This window comes from Chiloscyllium plagiosum, unplaced genomic scaffold, assembly GCF_037043375.1.
Source record: "Chiloscyllium plagiosum isolate Xiang-an unplaced genomic scaffold, Cpla_swu_hap1 HiC_scaffold_9, whole genome shotgun sequence".
Classification (NCBI taxonomy): domain Eukaryota; kingdom Metazoa; phylum Chordata; class Chondrichthyes; order Orectolobiformes; family Hemiscylliidae; genus Chiloscyllium; species Chiloscyllium plagiosum.
The window spans coordinates 76,413,885-76,436,972 of NW_028270147.1; the positions used below are offsets into that span (position 1 = coordinate 76,413,885).

Consider the following 23,088-nt stretch of genomic DNA (forward strand, 5'->3'; position numbering starts at 1 on the left):
TCTACACCCCTCCAGAATTGCTATTTATTTTATGTCTTGCCATATTCTTCTGAAGAGGACCAGAATTGCACGGAATATTCCAAAAGCGGTCTAATCAATGTCCTGTACTGCCGCAACATGATCACCCAACTCCTATACTCAATACTCTAAGCAATAAAGGAAAGTATACCAAACTCCTTCTTCACTATCCTATCTACCTGCAACTCTACTTTCAAGGAGCTATGAACCTGCACTCCAAGGTCTCTTTATTAAACATTCCCTAGGACCTAACCATTAAGTATATAAATCCTGCTAAGATTTGCTTTCCCAAAATGCAGCACCTCGCATTTATCTGAATTAAACTCCACATGCCACTCCTCAGCCCACTGGCCCATCTGATCAAGATCCTGTTGTAATCTGAGGTAAACTTCTTCACTGTCCACTATACTTCTAATTCTGGTGTCATCTGCAAACTTATTAACTATAACTTCTTTAATCAGATCCAAATCATTTATACGAATGACAAAAAGTAATGGACCCTGCACCGATCCTTGTGGCACTCCACTGGTCATAGGCCTCCAGTCTGAAAAACAACCCTCCACCACCACCCTCTGTCTTCTGCCATTGAGCCAGTTCTGTAGCAGTGCCTCCTTACTCAATCAATTGGAGAGCTATGCAAAACATTTATCTGGAAACACCTTGGAATCCTCCCTCTTTCAATCCTTTACACTTATGGGCGGCACGGTGGCAGTGGTTAGCACTGCTGCCTCACAGCGCCAGAGACCTGGGTTCAATTCCCGACTCAGGCGAACTGACTGTGTGGAGTTTGCACATTCTCCCAGTGTCTGCGTGGGTTTCCTTCGGGTGCTCCCGTTTCCTCCCACAGTCCAAAGATGTGCAGGTCAGGTGAATTGGCCATGTCAAATTGTCCGTGGTGTTAGGTAAAGGGGTAAATGTAGGGGAATAGGTGGGTTGCGCTTCGGCGGGTCGGTGTGGACTTGTTGGGCCGAAGGGCCTGTTTCCACACTGTAAGTAATCTAGAATAAATACAACTATCCCAATCTATATTTGAATCATGAGAAGACCCCACAATATCTACCCTACAATGTGTGGATCTATTCCCCTGCAAATCATCTTCTACATCTTTTCCATTATTCGTAGCCCATGGAATATACCAGGCAATGCAAGTGCACTTTATTGTTTGTTGCAACTAAATCAGTTCTATCCTTGACCCTTCTGCACCAGCATACCTCATCCTTTTCTTTATCAGGAACATAAGTCCTGCCTTTCTTTTAGTCAGATCTCTGATATCAGCACATCGTAACTCCATGTGACAACCTGCACCTGCTACTCAACACTCTTCCTTATGACACTCCCATGCATTTACATCATGCATAGTAGCACAAATTTAGAATGTTTCAATATCTCTTTCATTCGAACTCTACCAATTAACTTATTATTCATTATTGTAAAGCTATCTCTTGGTATTTTGTGCACCCTGATATTCCATGCTATTATCTCTTGGTACCAACACCCCTGCCATGTTAGTCAAAACCCTCTCAATAGCAAGCAAAACACTCCACAAGGAACTCAGTCCTCATTCCATTCAAATACAAGTTCTAGTATTCATTTGCTTTATTCTTCTTTTCTATACTCACTTGTTTGTGGATCTGGGTGTTTACTACTTTTGAGATTCTGTTTGTTAATTTACGACTTATGTCCCTAAATTCTGGATGCAGAAGCACATCCCTTTTTCTATCTATAACAGCAGCACTTATGTGAAAAACTACTACTGGCTGTTCCGCCATCCCATCCACCATCCTCAGGGTGCTCTACAGCCAGTGATATCCTTGATCTTGGCACCACAGAGATAATAAACCATCTAGATTCATGTTTACAGTCTGAGAAATGCTCATCTATTTTCCTAATATGGAATATGGAATCTCCTATCACTGTTGCCCATCCAGTCAGATTTCTGGTCATCATGATTATTCTCTATTTCGGTAATCACAAGTAAACGATGGGCTTAACTACCTTGCAAGTTTAAGACGTAGAAATAATTGAAAATTTTAGGATTCAATTTCAATTTTACCAATTAACCAACCTTGCCATTATCTCACAATTGTTTTCAAAATGCACTCAGAACTTGTCCCTCCCTATCTCTAATCTTCTCCAGATGTTGCTGTCCACTACACCTCCAATTTTGGTGTCACCTGCAAACTTACTAACTGTGCCTCTTATGCTCGCATCCAAATCATTTATGTAAATAACAAAACGTAGAGGGCCCAGCACCGATCCTTGTGGAACTCCACTGGTCACAGGCCTCCAGTCTGAAAAACAACCCTCCACCACCACCCTCTGTCTTCTACCTTTGAGCCAGTTCTGTATCCAAATGGCTAGTTCTCCCTGTATTCCATGAGATCTAACCTCGCTAATCAGTCTCCCATGGGGAACCGTGTCAAACACCTTACTGAAGTCCATATAGATCACATCTACTGCTCTGCACTCATCAATCTTCTTTGTTACTTCTTCAAATAACTCAATCAAGTTTGTGAGACATGATTCCCCACGCACAAAGCCATGTTGACTATCCCTAATCAGTCCTTGCCTTTCCAAATACATGTACATCCTGTCCCTCAGGATTCCCTCCAACAACTTGCTCACCACCGAGGTCAGGCTCACTGGTCTATCGTTCCCTGACTTGTCTTTACCGCCCTTCTTAAACAGTGGCATCACGTTTGCCAACCTCCAGTCTTCTGGCACCTCACCTGTGACTATCGATGATACAAATATCTCAGCAAGAGGCCCAGCAATCACTTCTTTAGCTTCCCACAGAGTTCTCAGGTACACCTGATCAGGTCCTGGGGATTTATCCTCTTTTAACCGTTTCAAGACATCCACCACTTCCTCCTCTGTAATCTGGAAATTTTGCAAGATGTCACCATCTATTTCCCTGCAGTCTATATCTTCCATATCCTTTTCCACAGTAAATACTGATGCAAAATATTCATTTAGTATCTCCCCCATTTTCTGTGGCTCCACACAAAGGCCGCCTTGCTGATCTTTGAGGGACCCTATTCTCTCCCTAGTTACCCTTTTGTCCTTAATATATTTGTAAAACCCCTTTGAATTCTCCTTAATTCTATTTGCCAAAGCTATCTCATGTCCCCATTTTGCCCTCCTGATTTCCCTTTTAAGTATACTCCTACTTTCTTTATACTCTTCTAAGGATTCACTCGATCTATCCTGTCTGGACCTGACATATGCTTCCTTCTTTTTCTTAACCAAACCCTCAATTTTTTTAGTCATCCAGCATTCCCTATATCTACTAGCTTTACCTTTCACCCTGACAGGAATATACTTTCTCTGAATTCTTGTTATCTCATTTCTGAAGGCTTCCCATTTTTCAGCCGTCCCTTTACCTGCGAACAATGGCCTCCAATCAGCTTTTGAAAATTCTTGCCTAATACCGTCAAAATTGGCCTTTCTCCAATTTAGAACTTCAACTTTTAGATCTGGTCTATCCTTTTCCATCACTATTTTAAAACAAATAGAATTATGGTCACTGGCCCCAAAGTGCTCCCCCGCTGACACCTCAGCCCTGCCTTATTTCCCAAGAGTAGGTCAAGTTTTGCACCTTCTCTAGTAGGTACATCCACATACTGAATCAGAAAATTGTCTGAAAGGTCTGCAGGGATATGGGCCAGGAGCAGGCAAATGGGACTAGTTTATGCTAGGAATGATGTTCAGCATGGACTGTTTGGGTTTAAGGGTCTGTTTCTGTGCTGTATAACTCCATAACTTCAATCTGACTGATAAGGAGATGCACTGTTGAGAATCCGGTTAAACACCTCCCGGATGCCCTGCAGAGGGCACTGCAGGGCATCCGGGAGGTGTATAACAGGATTCCCTGTATGCATGCCCAATGTACAGCAACTTACTGTACAAAATTCACAGAAATTAAGCAGGCATGGGCAAATCATTTTGCCAGTTACAGTAAATTCTGACAACATCTTCGATTTCTCTTAAAACAAATGTCTTGAAAGAGTTACATTGTCTTTCCTTAACAGAATATTTTTAAAGCATGTTTACTCAAGACAATGTATGCTATTACAGAAATTACTATAGTACATGCAGTCCTGGGTTGCAAATGAGTTACGTTTGAATCCACTTGCAAGTTGATCTGTATGCAAACTGGAACACAGTGCACGATAATATAAAATTAGCCATTTTAAAGTACAGGAAACATTTCTATATCAAAATTGCATCCCTGAATGGGTCTGTGCTCAAAATACAAGCATTTCTAAGCCAGACATTCATTACTCAGATCCTGATATTTTTATTTCAACCTAGTTTTCAAAGATAAAATGATCATTAATACAAGGGAAGCCTACACAGGGACTTCAAGTTCACGATTCCAACTGAAGGAGCTTGAATTGTGTGTTCTTCATGTTATAACAGGACCCATAAAAGCACACAGCTTTGTTAATCGGGACATGCAGTACAAAAACTTATACAGAGCAGGAATGAGATCTCAGCTGGAGTACAGGGTACAGTTCTGGGTGTTACATGTTAGGAAGGTGAACAAATTGGGGCGAGTGCAGAACAGGTTGAGAAGAATGTTTAGTGGGATGAAATACTAATTAGAGGATAGATTGGAGAAGTTAGGACTGGTATCCTTGGATTGCAGGCTGCTGAAAGGAAATTTGATAGAAAAAATCTTCAAAATCATCTGTGGTCTGGACACAGTATACAGGGAGAAACTGCTCCCTCTCAGAAGAGGATCAAGAACTAGTTGACACAGATTTAAAATGTTCTACAAAAGAAGCAAATGTGACGTCAGAAAATTCATTTTCATACAGCAAGTAATTAGGGGCTAGAATGCACTGCTTGGGAGTGTGGTGGGGCAACAACTGAGGCATTCAAGGGGACATAAGATGATTATTTAAATTGATTCAATGTGCAGGTTTATGGGAAAACAACAGATGAAGCCAAAATGCTCAGGGAGCTGGCATGGATATGATGGGCTGAATGGCCTCCACTTGTACTGTAACAATTGAGATTTTGAAATCTGATAGATAACCACTTGGTTAACACTGAATTCATATAATGTCTAGCTAAGGCTATCTTTTGACATTACTGACAGAAGTTACCAAACTGCAGCTAGTCTCAGTTAATTATTATTGCATTGTGAGCATCTACAAGATAGCTGAGGTCATCACCTTGCCTATTGTCTGTGGCTGTTCAAAAAATGTTTAAAACTATAGCAAATATGGAATATAAATTTTGGTAGCTTACAAATTGCAGAATAATTTACAGTCTCAAGTAAGCAATACTGCCAACACTTTAGCATTTCAATTTATTTATAATCAGAATGTCTGACTTTGATTGACCAACAGCAAAAGTCAAACATATAGGTAGAAAAAAAAATCAATGTTGCATATTGGAGACAGAAATTATAAAGTCAATTGTAGGAGTTGCTAGTGAGATTTCAAATTACTGAGATATTTAGTAGAAAAATTGATGTATTATTGAAAATTTACTTTTTCCTGCCCCTTTCCCACAAAAAGTATGTTAAGGAATGGAAGATACTTCAATCCATCCGAATAAAAATGATAATCGCTACACAATGGAACCATTTTGTCAGGACAGAAACTATTCGATGATCACCAACGTGGCAGTAACATTTACATTTTTCCTGAATTGTCAGGGGTGCATGCGGTAAATTAAGTATTTGACCAACAGATAATTCCTGCTTCATACACTGATTATAGCATTGTATCCTCAAAAAGCTTTAATAATACACAATACAGGGGATTTAATTATTGCACAAAACCATATGGCACTTCTTAACAATTAAGACAGTGAGAAAAGTTCATGTCAAGGAAAAGATTCCTACCTTTATCATTCTAGAAAGATCTCCAGCATCTGCCAGTTCCAATACAATGTTTAGCTCATTGTCTTCAATGAATGATGCAAGATATTTGATTACATTTGCATGGTTCAATTGCTGTGAAATACACAGACACATAAATAATTTAATTGATTTAATTATTGTGGATTTTCAATATCAGCAATTTTACAATTGGATTAATTGTAATTTTAATATTATTTCATGCAATGATTAAATCACATTATCTTAAAGTATGCGAACACCTTTTAGGCATTCTGAAATATGTGGATTCTTCAGTTCACCATAATGTTGTAAGATTTTTGTTAAATCTTGCCGTATTCCTTGTTCTAATTGTGCTACAGCTGTGATGAGATTTCATTTTGTGCAGCATGTAATTCTGTCCCCAGTCAGAGTCAGTGCGCTATGGAGATCAAACAGAGATCTTCTAAGTAGCCTTGGAAAAAGAGCCTGAAAATACTATCTTTTTTCTCTGTTCATTTTTTCATGAAATGTGAATGTCACTGGTAAGGCCACCATTTCTTGCCTAACTCTAATTGCCCATTGAATTAAATAACTTCCGGAGGTCAATTCAGATGACAGTTAAGAGTCATTGTTGAGAGTCTGCAGCTAGTATGGACCTTGAGTCACAATTACGCTAGACCAGATACAGACAGTAGATTTCCTTCTCGAGATAATCAGATGGTTTTTACGACAATTGATGGTTATCATGGTCACTTTTACTGAGATTAGTTTTCAATTCCATTTTTATTGTTTTGAGTTGAAAACCCAATTGTGTAGTTGGATTTGCACCAGTGGTGTCTAGCTTGAGACTCTAGGTTAGGGTAGGGAGACACCTTGGGGGAGGAGGAGGGGCCAATTTGAAAAGTATGCATAAGTGGGGAGATATCCCTCCCACTTCATGACAGAAACCTGGGCAGAGTAACCTATCAAGCCATTTCCCACACTTCTAAATTCTTCCTACCAGCCACAAAATTGATGTCAGGAGGGAACCAACTCTTAACTGGCCATTCATTGGCAAGTAGCCGTGGGCTTCCCTTACCTACCAAAAAACTATAGGCACATCAAAACTGTATGGGCCACCATGCAACTTTGAGGTGCCCCACCAGCAAACGCACCAGCAGGGGAATGTAAACCTCTTCCCCCAAGAAAAAAAATTGATTTATCATTTTAAAACACGTGGGAATTGTGAAGGTTACTGCATATTTGAAATCTTACAGATTACTTTGTACAGATCCACTTTCCTCCTGTCTCATCTCTGACATGATTTGGAGATGCCGGTGTTGGACTGGGGTGTACAAAGTAAAAAAAAAAAATCACACAACACCAGGTTATAGTCCAACAGGTTTAATCGGAAGCACTAGCTTTCAGAGCGACGCTCCTTCATCAGGTGATTGTGGAGGGCTCGATCGTAACACAGAATTTATCGCAAAAATTTGCAGTGTGATGTGACTGAAATTATACATTGAAAAATTGATTGTCTGCTAAACCTTTCATCTGTTAGAATACAGTGATAGTTTCGCTTCTTTCATGTGTAAATCACAAAACCCTTTTTTTTTTAAAAAGTTGCATTCTCGGGTAAGCTGTTAACCATTGTATCACCATTGTTAACAGCTAACCCGAGAATGCAACTTTTAAAAAAGGGTTTTGTGATTTACACATGCAAGAAGTGAAACTACCACTGTATTCTAACAGATGAAAGGCTTAACAGACAATCAATTTTTCAATGTATAATTTCAGTTACATCACACTGCAAATTTTTGCGATAAATTCTGTGTTACGATCGAGCCCTCCACAATCACCTGATGAAGGAGCGTCGCTCCAAAAGCTAGTGTGCTTCCGATTAAACCTGTTGGACTATAACCTGGTGTTGTGTGATTTTCATCTCTGACATGGTTTTGATAGGTCTTTGTCAATTTCAGTTTAGTTCTAGTCAAACAATTGAAATTTAAAATAGTAAACAGAGTAATTTCCAAAATTTCATTGCACCAAAGAAAAGCTCAAAGCTTAGCTCAATAGGCTACGTAGATCTCAATGACTTAAAAGGGCAATAAATAATACATACAAATAGTTAAATTAATCCAAACAGAAAATTCTGGAGTAACTCAGCAGATCTGGCAGTACCATAGAGAGAGGGAAACTGGGTTAATGTTTTGAATCCAGTATAACTCTTTCTCATAACTATTATATTAGTTAAAGTAGCCAGTGCCTTGTTTCTGTTTGCGCAATTCACCAAGTAAATTTGATAAATGTGAAACAGTTCAGAGGGGTCTTATGAACTGGTGGTTATGTCCATACCCCTGGGCCAGTAGGTCAGGATTCAAATCCCACCTGGCATGCAGGCATGTCGTAATACATCTTCATACTCTTAAACAGTTAACAGTGAAAAAGGTTGAAAGATGACAAGGAATGATTGTGCCTATAGCCAAAATTAATACCCTACCTTTTATGAATTGTGTTCTGCAGAGAAGGGTAGCTCAGACAATATCAAATACAGTCAGTTCCGCTATAACGCTTGGTTCTTCAAGGCAAATTAGCTTTAACACAACTGAAGGAATTTATACCATTATTTGTAGAACGCAAACTTTTCTCACCTGTACTGGCTATAATGCCCCATTAGTTTCAATGACATGGCTATTGCACAATTTTCTTACACCATGAGATTGCACAAGAACAGAATTGTTGCATTATATCAGAACTGATTGTAATTAGTTGAAGAGATCCCACTGAAAAAGAGCTCTCCTTGTTGTTACTATAAAGCAAATACAACCTTATTGTTGTTTGATCTTTTGTGTAAATATTTTAGAAACTGAGATTAGCTCCCAAAATGGTCACAAGTGCATATGACAATATTTTTAGCGTTCGTCGTATTGAATAACAAGGAATACCAGACTGTGAACATAGTGAGAGCTGTCATGAGCACTAAAGGCTTATGGTGTCAGCAGCTTAACAGCTCCTCTACGTTACAACTGACATGGTTCTCCTAAAATTGGACTCTCCAAACTACCAATTGGCTAGAGCCTACAATGTATTTAATTACAAAATAAAATATGGTCCAAGTATATTGTGCAGTATTTGTTGTTGTTGTTTCAATATCTACCAGACAGTTCACTCCAATTACAGAAAACATGAAAGCAATTTCTTGCAATTATCTTGCCTTAGTTTGTAAAGTAATTCTCAGATTCCATTCTTACCTTTAAGAGATCTATTTCTTTGATGCAATCTTGACGAGCTTTGGCATCCATCATTTCAAATATCTGGAAGAAATAATAATTCAAATATTCCTATTCGTGCTCAATACGCAATAAAAGTACAATGGATTTATTCCACTCCCTTCAAATCATAAAGACCCACGTTTTGTCTGTATTAAAACCTTGATTCAAAACGAAGCAAGAATGATGATACTTATAGAAACACAAAATTCAAAGTAAATTCAAGAAAAGACAGAGCAGAATTTAATCAAATAAAATGATGAACGCAAAATAAATTTTTAGCAATCAAAATAAGGGTACCATATGTCTGGTTTGAAGAAGAAATTCAAGCATTGCTATGAAATACATGTTGTACACTAGCAAAGTTCTAGTAGTTTGAGTATCACTTATTTAGTTGCAAAGGTGGTTTAATAACAATAGCTTATATTTTAACTTTAGGAATTTCAAAAGGAGTTACAAAGATATCATTCCAGACAACATGGGAAATTATTTCTGAGAAAATACTGGGTTATTTTCCTTTACCACTTTAGTCTGCCTCACAGGGGCAGCACGCTGGAAATCAAGCTCCACAACTGCCAGAATTGTCACAAAAGTTAGTTATTTTTCCTAAAAGAAGTGCACAGAATTCCCCAACTTGTCTGCCTTTTAAACCCTAGGTAACGGAAAGCATGGACTGGTTTCTGTACTTAACAAGAATGACTATTTATTAAAGTAAATAGACTCTAGTTATAAATAAATAATTGTGACCTGTTGGCATACAACTCTACTAATTGAAACTCTAATCCCCTTACAATCTCTCCTTACTTAGAGCTTTCAAATACAGACAGGGAAAAAAAATGCATATTATGGACAAAGGAAAAGACTGAAAAGACAGCTCAGTGGTTCCAGAGATAGATCTTGTGATTTGCGTCCTGGCCCGAATGCTGCTTTTGTTATCCATCGCTGGATGTTTGCATTGGTTTGTAAGAGGCACATGTTGACTAGTTCATTTATAAAAGGTCTGACTTGTCAATTAAAAAGTCACAGCTTAGAGCAAAGCTTAGAGGTAAGAAAATTGGTTTTCTTCAGGCTTTACATTAGCTTTTACTGCAGAGATCAGAGGAAGCTTTTGAGCTGGTGGATATCTGATGATGTTTCTGTATCTTGTTCAAGCTCCAAACTACTTGAGAACATAGTTGGTCATCAATCACTGGTCACTTTTCCACAGACCAACCAGAGTCCCATCTGCACACAACCCTTTGGCTTCAGTTCATCGGCAAACTCACTTTAACCACTGCATGAACAAGCAGCTATTTAAATAGTGCTTACAATGAGTCAAAACATGCAGCAATCATATAGCATTCCATCATTTTGGTGTAATTCTCTTCTCATTTCAATACACAATTATAAATGCAGGAGAAAAATAAAAGAAGACCGCCTTTACTACTACAAATATATATATTTACCTCTAATGTTCCCTTAATACACATTTAAATAAGTTTATTCACATAATAAGCAACATTGCACATAGTATAAATACTGTTTTATGCTATCTATCGTACTTAGCGCAGGCCAAAGTTGTCAAATTAAATAAAGGATTGAATTTATACTGTTTAAAATGACACAGGTCAAACCTGCATAAGTGTTCCCTTCTTTAACCAGCATGTCAATTGCAGTGTCACTAAAAGCTTTTGCTTAATTTTTAAGTTGGGGAACTTATTTTCTGAGCCTCTTTCCAACTCAAACTAGGAAATGGTTTTTCAAGAACTTGGTACTGTGAACAAGAATAACAGTTGCCTTAAATCTCTATAAACGCAGAGATGCAAGCTTTAACAAAGCCCTTGGTCAAAGGATCAGCATTGTATAAACGGCATGCAATACAGCCTTCTTTTTAAATGGGTTGGAGCTACAGCAAGCTGGACAAAGGACACACTAAAATAAACATATTTGTTTTTAGTTATGATTAAAAGTATCACTTGAGCAACTGACCAACAAACCAAGGCTGAATACTAACTGCTGGCAAGAAAAAGCAAAGAAGAGCCAGCTGTATACTAATATGCTTAGTCATGACCTAAGAAACTTCTGCAAAATCATGCAAGCTCTCCATGATCCATGTTAATCTGGCCCCTCACTGGTCCTCGCTATGAACAGGTCAGAAAACAATTCCATCAATCTCAGATGGAGAATGCACTTTGAGGCTCTTTACAACAGTGACTCAATGGTCATGGACACTACTTTTGACTATGCCAAAACTCAGTGAATGAAAACTCCACAGAGCATCTGTCTGATTGAAATTTGCTAAAAGATTGCACGATTTACAGTCAATCACTTCTGCTATCTCAATAGCTATGTGTGCCAGTCAGTAAGATTCACAGGGATCCTATCCAGGATTCAGAGAGCAACATTCTCCTTTGGGGAGTTGCTCAGATGAGTCTTTTGTAATCACCACCTGTCAATGGTCTCAAAGGTTGTAGTCTTCAAGGCAGTCATTCTCCCAAAACTCTTCTACTGCTGCAAAACCTGTGTGATGTATCGATGTCAATGAAGAAAGCTTTAGGCATACCAGTGCAGTCTATGAAGATCCTGGCTCGGCAGTCCTCTGCTGCTGCAAACTCTGGCTGACGTATTGACAATATTTGACAAAACTTGAACGACCACACGTATGAACTATGGAAGATTCTGGATTGACCACTGTACGAAGTGTTCTCTAGGAAGCATGCACCCTGAACAAAGAGTCAAGAGTATGATGCTGGAAAAGCACAACCGGTCAGGCACCACTCAAGGAGCAGGAGAATCGAAGTTTCGGGCATAAGCCCTTCATCATGAATGAGGTTTGTGGGCCGGGGGAAAGGTAGTTGAGAATGCAATCGGTAGGTGAAGGTGGGGGAGAAGGTAATAGGTCAGAGAAGAGGGTGGAGTGGATAGATGGGAAAGGTGATGGACAGGTCAAGAAGGCGGTGCTGTGTTGGAGGGATGGGACTGGGAAAATGTTGGGGGAGAGGAAATGAGGAAACTTGTGAAATCCACATTAATCACGTGTGGTTGGAGGGTTCCAAGGCATAATATGAGGAGTACAGCTTTTTTTCTGCAGGAGAATCTGCAATGACTCATTCACAATGTTCTCTAGCTATAAAGATGGAGGTGGAGATGGAGATGGAATAATTCCCCATGGCTGAACACTTCCATCTCCATCTCCATCTCCATCTCCAGCAACATATTAACCACGGGCATCTACTACAAGCCCACTAACTCCCACAGCTACTAGACTCTCCCCACCCTACTTCCTGTAAAAACGCCATCCCTTATTCCCAATTCCTCTACCGCATTTGTTCCTAGGATGACCAATGCCATCTTAGAAAATCCCAGATGGCCTCCTTCAAAGATCGCAAATTCCCTTTTCACATGGTTAATGATGCCCTCCACCGCATTGTCTCCACTCCCCGCACCTCCACCCTTGAACCCCACCCCTCCCAACGCAACAAGGACAGAACCCCCAGTCCTCACCTTCCACCCCACCAACCTCTGTATACATCGCATCATCCTCCGCCATTTCCGCTACCTACAAACAGACCCTGCCACCTGAGATATATTCCCGCGCCCCCATCCCTATCAGTGTTCCAGAGAGACCATTCCCTCCGCGACTCCCTCGTCAGATCCATGCCCCCCACGAGCCCACACTCCACTCCTGGCACCTTCTCCTGCCACCACAGGAAATGCAAAACCTGCACCCATACCTCCATTGAAGGCCCCAAAGGATCCTTCTACATCTGACAAAAATTACTTGTACCTCCACCAATGTCATCTACTGTATGCATTGCACCAGACGTGGTCTCCTCTACGCTAGGGAGACAAGATGCCAACTTGCAGATCATTTCAGAGCACATCTCATGGATACTCGCACCAAGCAAGCCTACCGCCCCATGGCTGAACACTTCAATTCCCCCTCCCACTCCGCCAAGTACATGCAGGTCCTGGGCCTCCTCCATCGCCAAACCCTTACCACCCGATGCCTGGTGAAAGAACTCCTCATATTCCGCCTTGGGACCCTGCAACTACATTGGATCAATATGGATTTCACCAGTTTCCTCATTTCTCCTACCCCTCCCATATTATCTTAGTTCCCAAGCCTCCAACTTGGCACCGCCCTCTTGACCTGTCCATCACCTTTCCCATCTATCCGCTTCACTCTCCTAACCAACCTATCACCTTCGTCCACACCTTCATCTACCTATTGCATTCTCAGCTACCTTATCCCCAAACCCATCCCATTTATTTCACAGCCTCATTCCTGAAGAAGAGCTTATGCCCCAAACATTGATTCTCCTGCTTTCCAGGACCACACTCCGAATCTGGAGTCATCACTTTTTCCACCCTGAATAAAGAGGCAACTATTCTCATGCAACAAATACACTGGACAGATCACACGTCAAAATACTGAACATCTATCTTCTGAACTATATTCTCTACTCCCAGCTTAGAATTGTTCAAAGACAACAGTGAGACCAGTAGAAGCACTTCAAAGATACATGAAGGCGTACTTGTAGAAAAACAGTTTTGACACTAATGGCTGAAGAGAGAACCGGAACACCCACAATCGTAAGTCTCGCTGCATCAAGATGTAGCTGGTTTTTATAGAAGGCTGATGACAGAGCAGGAATTAAGCTCAAACAGGCATGCAATCTACTATCTGATTGACAATTCACCGATTCCTGATGTTGAATGTGGATTTTTTATTTCTTTCAAATGCTGTTTCTTGGTTAATCTTTTCCTTGCTATTTTCTACCTCCTTTATCTTTGACTGACTTCATTCTAATCTCTGACAGCCTCTCTCACTTCCTTTTCCCTTGTTTTTTCTCTTTCTCTCTCCACCACTCTACTCTGTACTCCATGTCAAGTGTCCTCATTGGTCTGAGGGCCTGCTAAGAAGAGCAACAGAAATTTGAAAGATTACTTTTTTTAGGAAATAACTGTGATGCATAGATTATTAGACACATGAATGGATTTTGAGGCATTGCTTATGATGAGTCAAAGGATCTATACACTTAGAAGATAAATGTGTATTTTTATAGGTGTTTCAGAATCTCACGGAAACACAAAGTACTTTAAACCAACAAAGTATTTTTAAATGCATAGTAACTCATTTATGATGGGAATGTTTATGCTGTGAGGTGCAACAATACAACATTATCCTAGATCCTATTTTATCAATTTACTAATTAAATTTCGACTTCCTAGTTCTTGTCATATGAAAGAAGTTTCTATGATTACAAACCAGTGTATACTCTGATTTACTGTACTATATAGAAAAATAGATCAATCCCTCAATCATTTGTTTATGAATTGACTATCCTCTTTAGTATTCCAACAAATTTGTTTATTGGAAGACATTTTCCCTCTTGACCTTTTATGACTGTTAATAAAATTACCTGATACAGGTGCACAATCCTTTATCTGAAATGCTTGGGACCAGCTATTTTTGGAATTCAGAATTTTTCAAATTTCAGGATAAATGATAGTTAGATAATGAAATTTTTAAAAATCTTACCAAACAGCAGACATACTGAGTAAAACAGGCCCTGAAATAGAATTGAGACCTGTCTGCCTCACCTCACCCCACCCCACCCCAGGTCTCATCTGAGTGACACACATCAAGTGGGTGTGGAGTTGGGTTAACTGTTTACACGCCAAACAACCTTGTTAATGAGAAAAAAAACTGCATGAAAAATCCTTCGGATTTCAGAGCTTTTCGGATTTTGGGATTTCGAATAAAGCGTTGTCTAACTGTAACAGAAACTTTCCACCCTAAGCATGAGCAGATGATCACTGATTGTGATACAGATGGATCTCTTATCCGATGTATTCTTAATTTAAATCTCTCATTTTTGTATTGCCAATGGAAATTCTACATCAACTCTGTCTCATTCAGAACATCTTGAAAATCCCTTCAGAACATCTGCACCAGCAATCAATCTACTTTGATCAGTAAATGAATGAAGGGCAATGGGGGGAAGGCAGGAAAAGTCAAAATGAGGATTATCAGATCAAGTATCATCTTAGTAAATGGCAGAGCAGACTCAGTGGGCTGACTGGCTTACCACCGCTTTTCTGTCTTTTAAAGATGTAAGACTATGATAGACTGTTGTTAGGCTACCCAGGTAAATAGTGCGGTGAAGAAGGCAAATGGCGTACTGGCTTTTATTGGTAGAGGAATTGAGTTCCGGGGCCCTGAGGTCATGTTGCAGTTGTATAAGACTCTGGTGCGGCCGCATCTGGAGTATTGTGTGCAGTTTTGGTCGCCATACTATAGGAAGGATGTGGAGGCACTGGAATGGGTGCAGAGGAGGTTTACCAGGATGTTGCCTGGTATGGTAGGAAGATCGTATGAGGAAAGGCTGAGGCACTTGGGGCTGTTTTCATTGGAGAAAAGAAGGTTTAGGGATGACTTGATAGAGGTGTACAAGATGATTAGGGGTTTAGATAGGGTTGACCATGAGAACCTTTTTCCACATATGGAGTCAGCTATTACGAGGGGGCATAGCTTTAAATTAAGGGGTGGTAGGTATAGGACAGATGTTAGGGGTAGGTTCTTTACTCAGCAAGTCGTGAGTTCATGGAATGCCCTGCCAGTAGCAGTGGTGGACTCTCCCTCTTTATGGGCATTTAAACGGGCATTGGATAGGCATATGGAGGATAGTGGGCTAGTGTAGGTTAGGTGGGCTTGGATCGGTGCAACATCGAGGGCCAAAGGGCCTGTACTGCGCTGTATTTTTCTATGTTCTATGTTCGAAATTCAGAGAATGGGATTTTCAAATCAGTTTATGAAAACAAAAATCTAGAAGAGTTGATATTAATAAAAAAAAAACTCTCCTAAAAACTACCCGAACAGTTCACTAACTCCATTCGCTAAGGGAAACAAAATACTGCAGACGCCCTAGTTACAGTAGTCAATTCAGGAACTGTGCCATAGACATAACCTACTGTTGAAAATCACAAGCACCTGTAATTAAGGTCAGATTGACACAATATCTTGAAAAATTCTAGCTGATCAAACTTAGATTTATGAGAGGCACATCATTGAACATAGTTGATTAGAAAAATACCTAGATCATCAAGGCCTGTTGGTACAGTTTTAGCATCCCTACCTTTGAATCAGGAAGCTTATGTTCAAGCTCCACGTACTCCAGATTTGTATCATATCATATGCCTGAACAAGATGATGAGAGGGATCTACAAATGGGTGGGTCATCCCTGACAAACATGGCTGAACTTTTTGAAAAGGTGACTTCAGTAGTAAAAAGCTGAATATTTATGCTCATTATTTAAGTGAAATTGTTGGACACAACTGACAAAGTGCATCATAAGAGACAGTTAGTTATAGTGAAAGTTCATAGAATCAAAGACAAATAATTCACATCATAAAAAGTTGGCTAAATTGGTCGCCGACCGTGAGTGCGAATAATGAACAGTTACATCTATTGACAATGTGATTAGTGGTTCCTGCAAGATAGCGATGCCTTCGCTACTCTCTATACTTGAAACTGTCTCTACAGAGTTGGAACACCTTTGTGTGAGCCAGATCAGAGTATTACAGGAAAACAAATCTAATTTTTCAGACCCATCTTCTGACAGTGGATTCTGAACAACTCACCAAGCACAAGAACCCTGGCAGAATGAACAAAAGAAAACAAAAAGAAAATACAGTAAAAACAGTGTCTGCAAAAGAAAGTCAGGGGCATGGACTCCTGCATGAATGATTCACCTCCTGACTCCCCAAAGCCTGTCCACCATCTACAAGGCCTAAGTTAGAAGTGTGATGGAATACTCCCCACTTGCCTGGATGGGTGTAGGTCCATCAACACACAAGAAACTTGACACCACCTAGGACAAAGCTGCCCACTTGATTGGCACTTCATCCACAATTATCCACTCCCTCCACCACTCATGCATAGTACACACTGCTGCTACTATCTACGAGATGCACTGCAGAAATTTGTCTAAGATCCTCAGACTGCACCTTCCAAACCCACAACTACTTCCATCTGGAAGGACAAGGGCAGCAGATAACATGGGAACACCACCATCACCACCTGCAAGTTCCTCTCCAAGCCACTCACCGTCCTGACTTGGAAATATACTGCCGTTGCTGGGTCAAAATCCTGGAATCCCCTCCCTAAAGCACTGTGGTTCTATTTACAAGAAGGCAGTTCATAACCACCTTCTCAAGAGCAACTAGAGATGGTATAAATACTGACTAGCCAGAAACTTCCATATCCCATGAGTGAATTAAAAAAAAACTTCAATGATGCTACAGTGCAAAAGTGCAATAGACAAGATTTTCCTCAGCCACCAGGACCTAGTGGATAATCCTTCTTGGTTTCCTCCTGAGCTACCCACATCTTGACTGCCACCCTACACACCACCTTCAACTTACTCAGTCCAGCACCACAATGTGGCAGCAGTGTGAATCATGTACAAAATGCATTGCAGCAACTCATCAAGACTCTTTCTATAACACACTCTAAACTCATGATGTCTACCAGAAAATGTATGGAAACACCATTAACTGCAAGTTCCTCTCTAAATCACACAAGAGACTAACTTGAAACCACATCACCATTTTTCCCAATATCACTGGGTCAAAATTCAGTAACTCATGCTGACAGCACTCTGCATTTACTGATACCCCACAGACAGCAATTTCATAATGGGTGATGAATGCTAACTTAGCTAGCAACACTCACATCCTAAGAATAAATATTTTTAAAAACTTAAATCTAGACAATTTCAGCTGCTCGATATGTAAGTGATCATAAATCACTATTCATTCTAGTATACAGCCCCATTTGCTAATTTTCAAATACTGATACTTTGATTTATTTTTGCAGTAAAACCTGGATACAATCCACATCTGGATGACTGAGAAAAAGTAGTACAAGTCGCACCATACAAGTACCATGAGCTGACTGTCTTCAGTGAAAAAGCATCTCACCACTTCTATTTGACATTCAACTAGCTCACCAAAATCTGAAAATCAGCTTCACCGGATTCATATCTATCATAGCTACTATAGCCAGTAAGAGGTCTTGTACCTTGCAGCAAGTGGATAATCTTTTTACTTCCCAAAAGTCATGTTTCCATCAAAAAAGAAACATTCAGCAGTGTTGTGGAATATTCTCCATTTGCCTGGATGTTGCAACCATAACACTTAAGAAGTATGACATCACCCAGGGCAAAACGGTGGCTCAGTGGTTAGCACTGCTACCTCATACTATCAGGGGCCCAGATTTTATTTCACCATCAGGCGAATGTCACAATGGAGTTTGCACATTCTCCCTGTATCTGCGTGGGTTTCCTCCGGGTGCTCCGGTTTTCTCCCACAATCCAAAGATGTACAGGTTACATGAATTGGCCATGCTAAATTGCCCATAGTGTTCAGGGATGTGTAGGTCAGGGGTAAATGTAGAGTAGCAGGGTAAGGGAATGGGTCTGGGTGGGTTACTCCTCAGAGGGTCGGTGTGGACGTGATGGGCCAAATAGCCTGCTTACACACTGTAGGGATCCTACCTAAATATCCACTTTCTCTCCATCAGCAGCATACTGTGGTTGCTACATATATTTCTTTTTAAACATAGAATGTACCATTGCAACTAGCAAAGGCTTTCTCAGCAGCAGCTCCACCACCTCAAAAGTTAAGGATAACAGGTACATGGGAACACTACGACTTCCATGCTTACTTCAGATGATAAACTATTCTGACTTGAAAATATAACTTGTTTTGGATTTAACCTTTGGTATGGTCAACATTAAGCAAGTTGGTTTATTTGGTGTCTGCTTGCACACATCAGCAATACTATGTTCAAACAGTACCTTGGCGACACGCGCCTCTCTGATTCTACCTGTTGAAGATAATGCGGTTCTTATGTTGGTGAATGAGATGCAAAGCCTTGAAAATGACATGCCCCAAAATAGATTCAATAAGGAGGGAGTTCAGGACACTCATGTCCTTGGGTGAAATCATAGTGTAAAGATAAACCGAGCCAGCACTTGTAGCTCTGCTCCAATGTTTCCCTTCACTCCTTGGACTTTTCTTGGTGACTTTAGCAAGTGATTGTTTTCATATCTTTCACCATCCTTCGCCACAGTGACCACTTCAAGTGTTCCACTTAACTTTCTAAAAAAAAGGGATTCCTTTGTGGCCTCTGAACACTAAATCAAAATTCTAGAATTTCATCGAGGAGCTTCAACTGAATAAAATGTGGAGTTCAAGGAATTCAGGTTCTCGAGGACAAGGATGGATAATAAATGCTGATGTAAATAATGATTTGAATTCTTGCTGTTGTCACTAAATAACAAATTACAGCTTTGACAATGGCTACAAAATAAATCTAAAAAAACTAACAAATTTTTATTTTGAATCTAATTTGTGTAGAAATACCTGAATGACTGTTGATTCTTGGCTTTGATTTTGACTATATTTGTGGTCCAATACTATTAATATATTTGTACCTACCTGAACTTTCTTCAAAGCTACAGGCATCCCATCTAGGAGACATGCTGCTCGATACACTTCGCTAAATTGTCCACGGCCAATCTTCTTCTCTATTTGGAAGTTTCCCAGAGTACCGAGGCCCAAATCAGGACGCAGGGGCTTCTGTAAATTTGAACATTGCATAAAGTCAAACAGAGTAACAAGAAAAAAATAAGAAACATACGATGGTAGAAATAGGAAATGGCTGAACATTCCAACCATTTTTGCTAATTTGGCACAATGATTTTTGAAGTCAATTCTGAATTCAATGTTGCTAAACTTGTAATGCTATTTTATATTGGAATTACAATGCAGAATTTGAAGAATTTGGAAAATCTGGCAAAAGAAAGAGTTAAAGTTATAATCATAGAATCACAGAATCCCTACAGTATGGAAGAAAGCCATTTGGCTCATCGAGTCCACACCAACCGGCCGAGGAGCATCCCATCTACATCCACCTCTGTCCCTGCATTTCCCATGGTTAATCCATCTAGCCTGCACATTCCCGGACAGAACAGGCAGTTTAGCACGGCCAATCCACCTAACTTGCACATCTGTGGACTGTGGAAGAAAACCAGAACGTCCAAAGGAAACCTATGAAGATATGGGGAAAATGTGCAAACTCCACACAGCCACACCTGTGAGTGGAATTAAACCCAGGTCCCAGGCGCTGTGAGGCAGCAGTGCTAACCACTGAGCCACCGTGCCAAGTCTTTGATTCTACGATTGCTTGGTTAAAATTACTTCTATCATTTTGAAAATTAGAATATAAACTAAATGTATTGCAGATCTAACCTCAAGGTTGCCCAAAATACAGCAATAGAAACATTTTTCAATTTTGCTTTCTTCAGAGTATTTTAAGGTTTCTTGAGTCATACATCATCCTCATTAATGAAAGTAAGCCAATTACTCTGTCATTGACACTCTTATATCTGCTGTTAAGAAAATGACAAGCTTTATTTGAACTGCTTCCTAATTGTTCTTTCCATCTGAATAGAGAAAATGTAAAGAGAAGCAAGACTGGGTTTCTTGCTTCGTATCTCTTTCTCAAAGAACATTAATTTAAGAAGTGACTTTAAGAAATCGTGACCGAAACTATGTATCTCATTGTTCTGTAGGGAGATGGATTGAAACACTAGTATTCCACAATGTGCCATTTTTGAACACTTATAAAAAAAAATTTCTTTGAAAAAGCTAAGGGTATTTGCATTTTTGAGCCACTCGTGAAATCTTCACTTTATAAGAGAAGCAGGTAAAAGGATTAGTCCTTATTAAGATACTAGTTAAAGGCTCAAGTAAGTCTGTTCCTGAATTTATTTGAAGATCATTAATGTGCAAAATACAGATTATTCACAATGTTTATTCAAGTACTGTTTTGTATCGCATTAGCTTGTTTCTGTGGAGCCCCATCTGAATGCCTCACATAGCTAGAGGCAACCTGTACAGGTAAAGACATGTCACTCTAAAAAATCTTGAAAAAATTCATGGAATCATAGAATGGTTACAGGACAGAAGTGGGCTATTCAACCCGTTGAGGCATTCTAGCTCTCTCAAGAGTAATCTGACAAATCCTACATTCCCTTCTTATCACATATCCAGTATTGTTGTTCTCTCTCAAGTATTAACTGATTCCCTTTTAAAGCTGCAATACAGTCTATCTCCATCACCATTCAAACCAGGGCATTTCTCATCTTAGGTACTTCCCAGTGAGTATCTATCAGTTGCACACAACCTTTAAATCAAGAGCTGGTGCTCTTAGCACAATGTAACAAAATAAAATAGATGGCACAGCAACCAAGAAATGCAACACAGACCCTACAACTAATGGACATGAAATTTATTAAATTATCATGTGTGATGCCTGTATGACACCATATTCTGATCTAAATCTTGCTGATAATCAATTTTGGGGTAAAATACTTCTTACAATTCAAGACTATCAAAGTCTAAATTATTTTTAAGTTTTTGTGCTTCACCCATGTTGCCAGCCAAAAAGAATTTAGAAGATGATACTATTACTCTTTTATATACAAAATTTACAACGTTTTATACCTGATTAATTTCATTGCAGGCTTATCCTCCCCCATATCTGTCTGCCTTACATCCAACTTTGGTTAATGTCAATCTTATAATGTTTTGCTTCCCTGGCAAGTCTTGGATCCAGTCACCATTTCACAGTATATTTGGACATCAAATATGCCTCATTCTCATGCTCTATTCCACTCCTGTCCTTCAATTGCCCAATCTTTTCACTCCCTCAACCTATACAAGAATCTGATATGTGGCTTTTGAAATAAATATTCAACAACTGTATTGAAGTTTTAGTGAACTCAATTATAAATACATGAAACTCAAAATATACAGCAGATCTGCCATTTCAAAGAAGTGTATGATTATTTTATAGAAATGGGGTTTTGACAAAGGGTCAGTGCTAGAAGCCTGTTTTGTCTTACATGGCATCCCTTATTCTATTCCCTCTTTTTCCTGTAACTCCACTGTGATTGTAATGAGGTCAGCCAGGTGGACCTAAAGAGTACAACTTAGGTTCCAGTCTCACATGAGAAACAGCTGGTTCAGTTATCACTGATTGTAGTAAAAGGCTCGGGTCCAAACTTGGAGGTAAAATTGGTTGAGAAAGATTCACCTGGATTGGCACAACATTTTTTGATGAGTAAATGGCTGCTTGAGTGAAGTTGTAATTACATATCTGGAAGGTCGAGGGACTATGAATGAGGCCAAAGCTACCTTGCACGTTGACTCAAAAGCAATTCCGCAAGGCCCATCCACTGCCATTTGCCTTACGGGCAAAAGGTAGAGGTAGAAATCAGAAGGCTGGAAAGTGAAAGAATCATCAAATCAGTACACTTTGCAGAATGGGCAGCACACGGTCATAGCGATTGTGATGGGTCAATTTGCCTTTGTGGGGATATTAAAGATGTTTAATAGATGTTTTTCTCAGCTGGATAAAAACCCAATGCCTTGCATAGACGAGTTATACACAAAGCTGGACATCAGTCATGCATACTTGCAATTGGGGTTAGATGACGATTCCAAGAAGATTAATTAGATTAGATTCTCTTCAGTGTGGAAACAGGCCCTTCGGCCCAACAAGTCCACACCGCTCCTCCAAAGAGAAACCCACCCAAATCCATTCCCCTATCCTATATTTAACTCTGACTAACGTACCTAACACTGGAGGCAATTTAGCATGGCCAATTCACCTGACCTGCACATCTTTGGCTTGAGGGAGGAAACCGGAGCACCCGGAGGAAACCCATGCAGACTCAGGGAGAATGTGCAAACTCCACACAGACAGGTGGGAATCGCACCCAGGACCCTGGTGCTGTGAGGCAGCAGTGCTAACCACTGAGCAAATGTGCCACCCAGAAGTATGCTACAATTTTGTATATTTGTAATAATAACGGACCACAAATCCCTGCTCGGTCTACTTAAAGCGGACAAGCCCATAGCTTCAGGGT

At 39.9% G+C, this 23,088-nt stretch overlaps 1 protein-coding gene across 3 annotated transcripts in view; it reads right to left on the reverse strand.

Annotated features, from left to right (window-relative positions):
• Window positions 1-23,088, reverse strand: part of nek7 (NIMA-related kinase 7) — a 207,595-nt gene that overhangs the window by 53,548 nt on the left and 130,959 nt on the right. For all 3 annotated transcript variants that reach the window (XM_043699781.2, XM_043699783.2, XM_087990837.1), the window contains 3 exons: window positions 19,592-19,732; window positions 9,085-9,147; window positions 5,879-5,989 (listed from right to left, as the gene is read on the reverse strand). In XM_043699781.2, coding sequence (XP_043555716.1) covers window positions 5,879-5,989; window positions 9,085-9,147; window positions 19,592-19,732 — 315 coding nt within the window. The remainder of the gene's footprint in view (window positions 1-5,878; window positions 5,990-9,084; window positions 9,148-19,591; window positions 19,733-23,088) is intronic.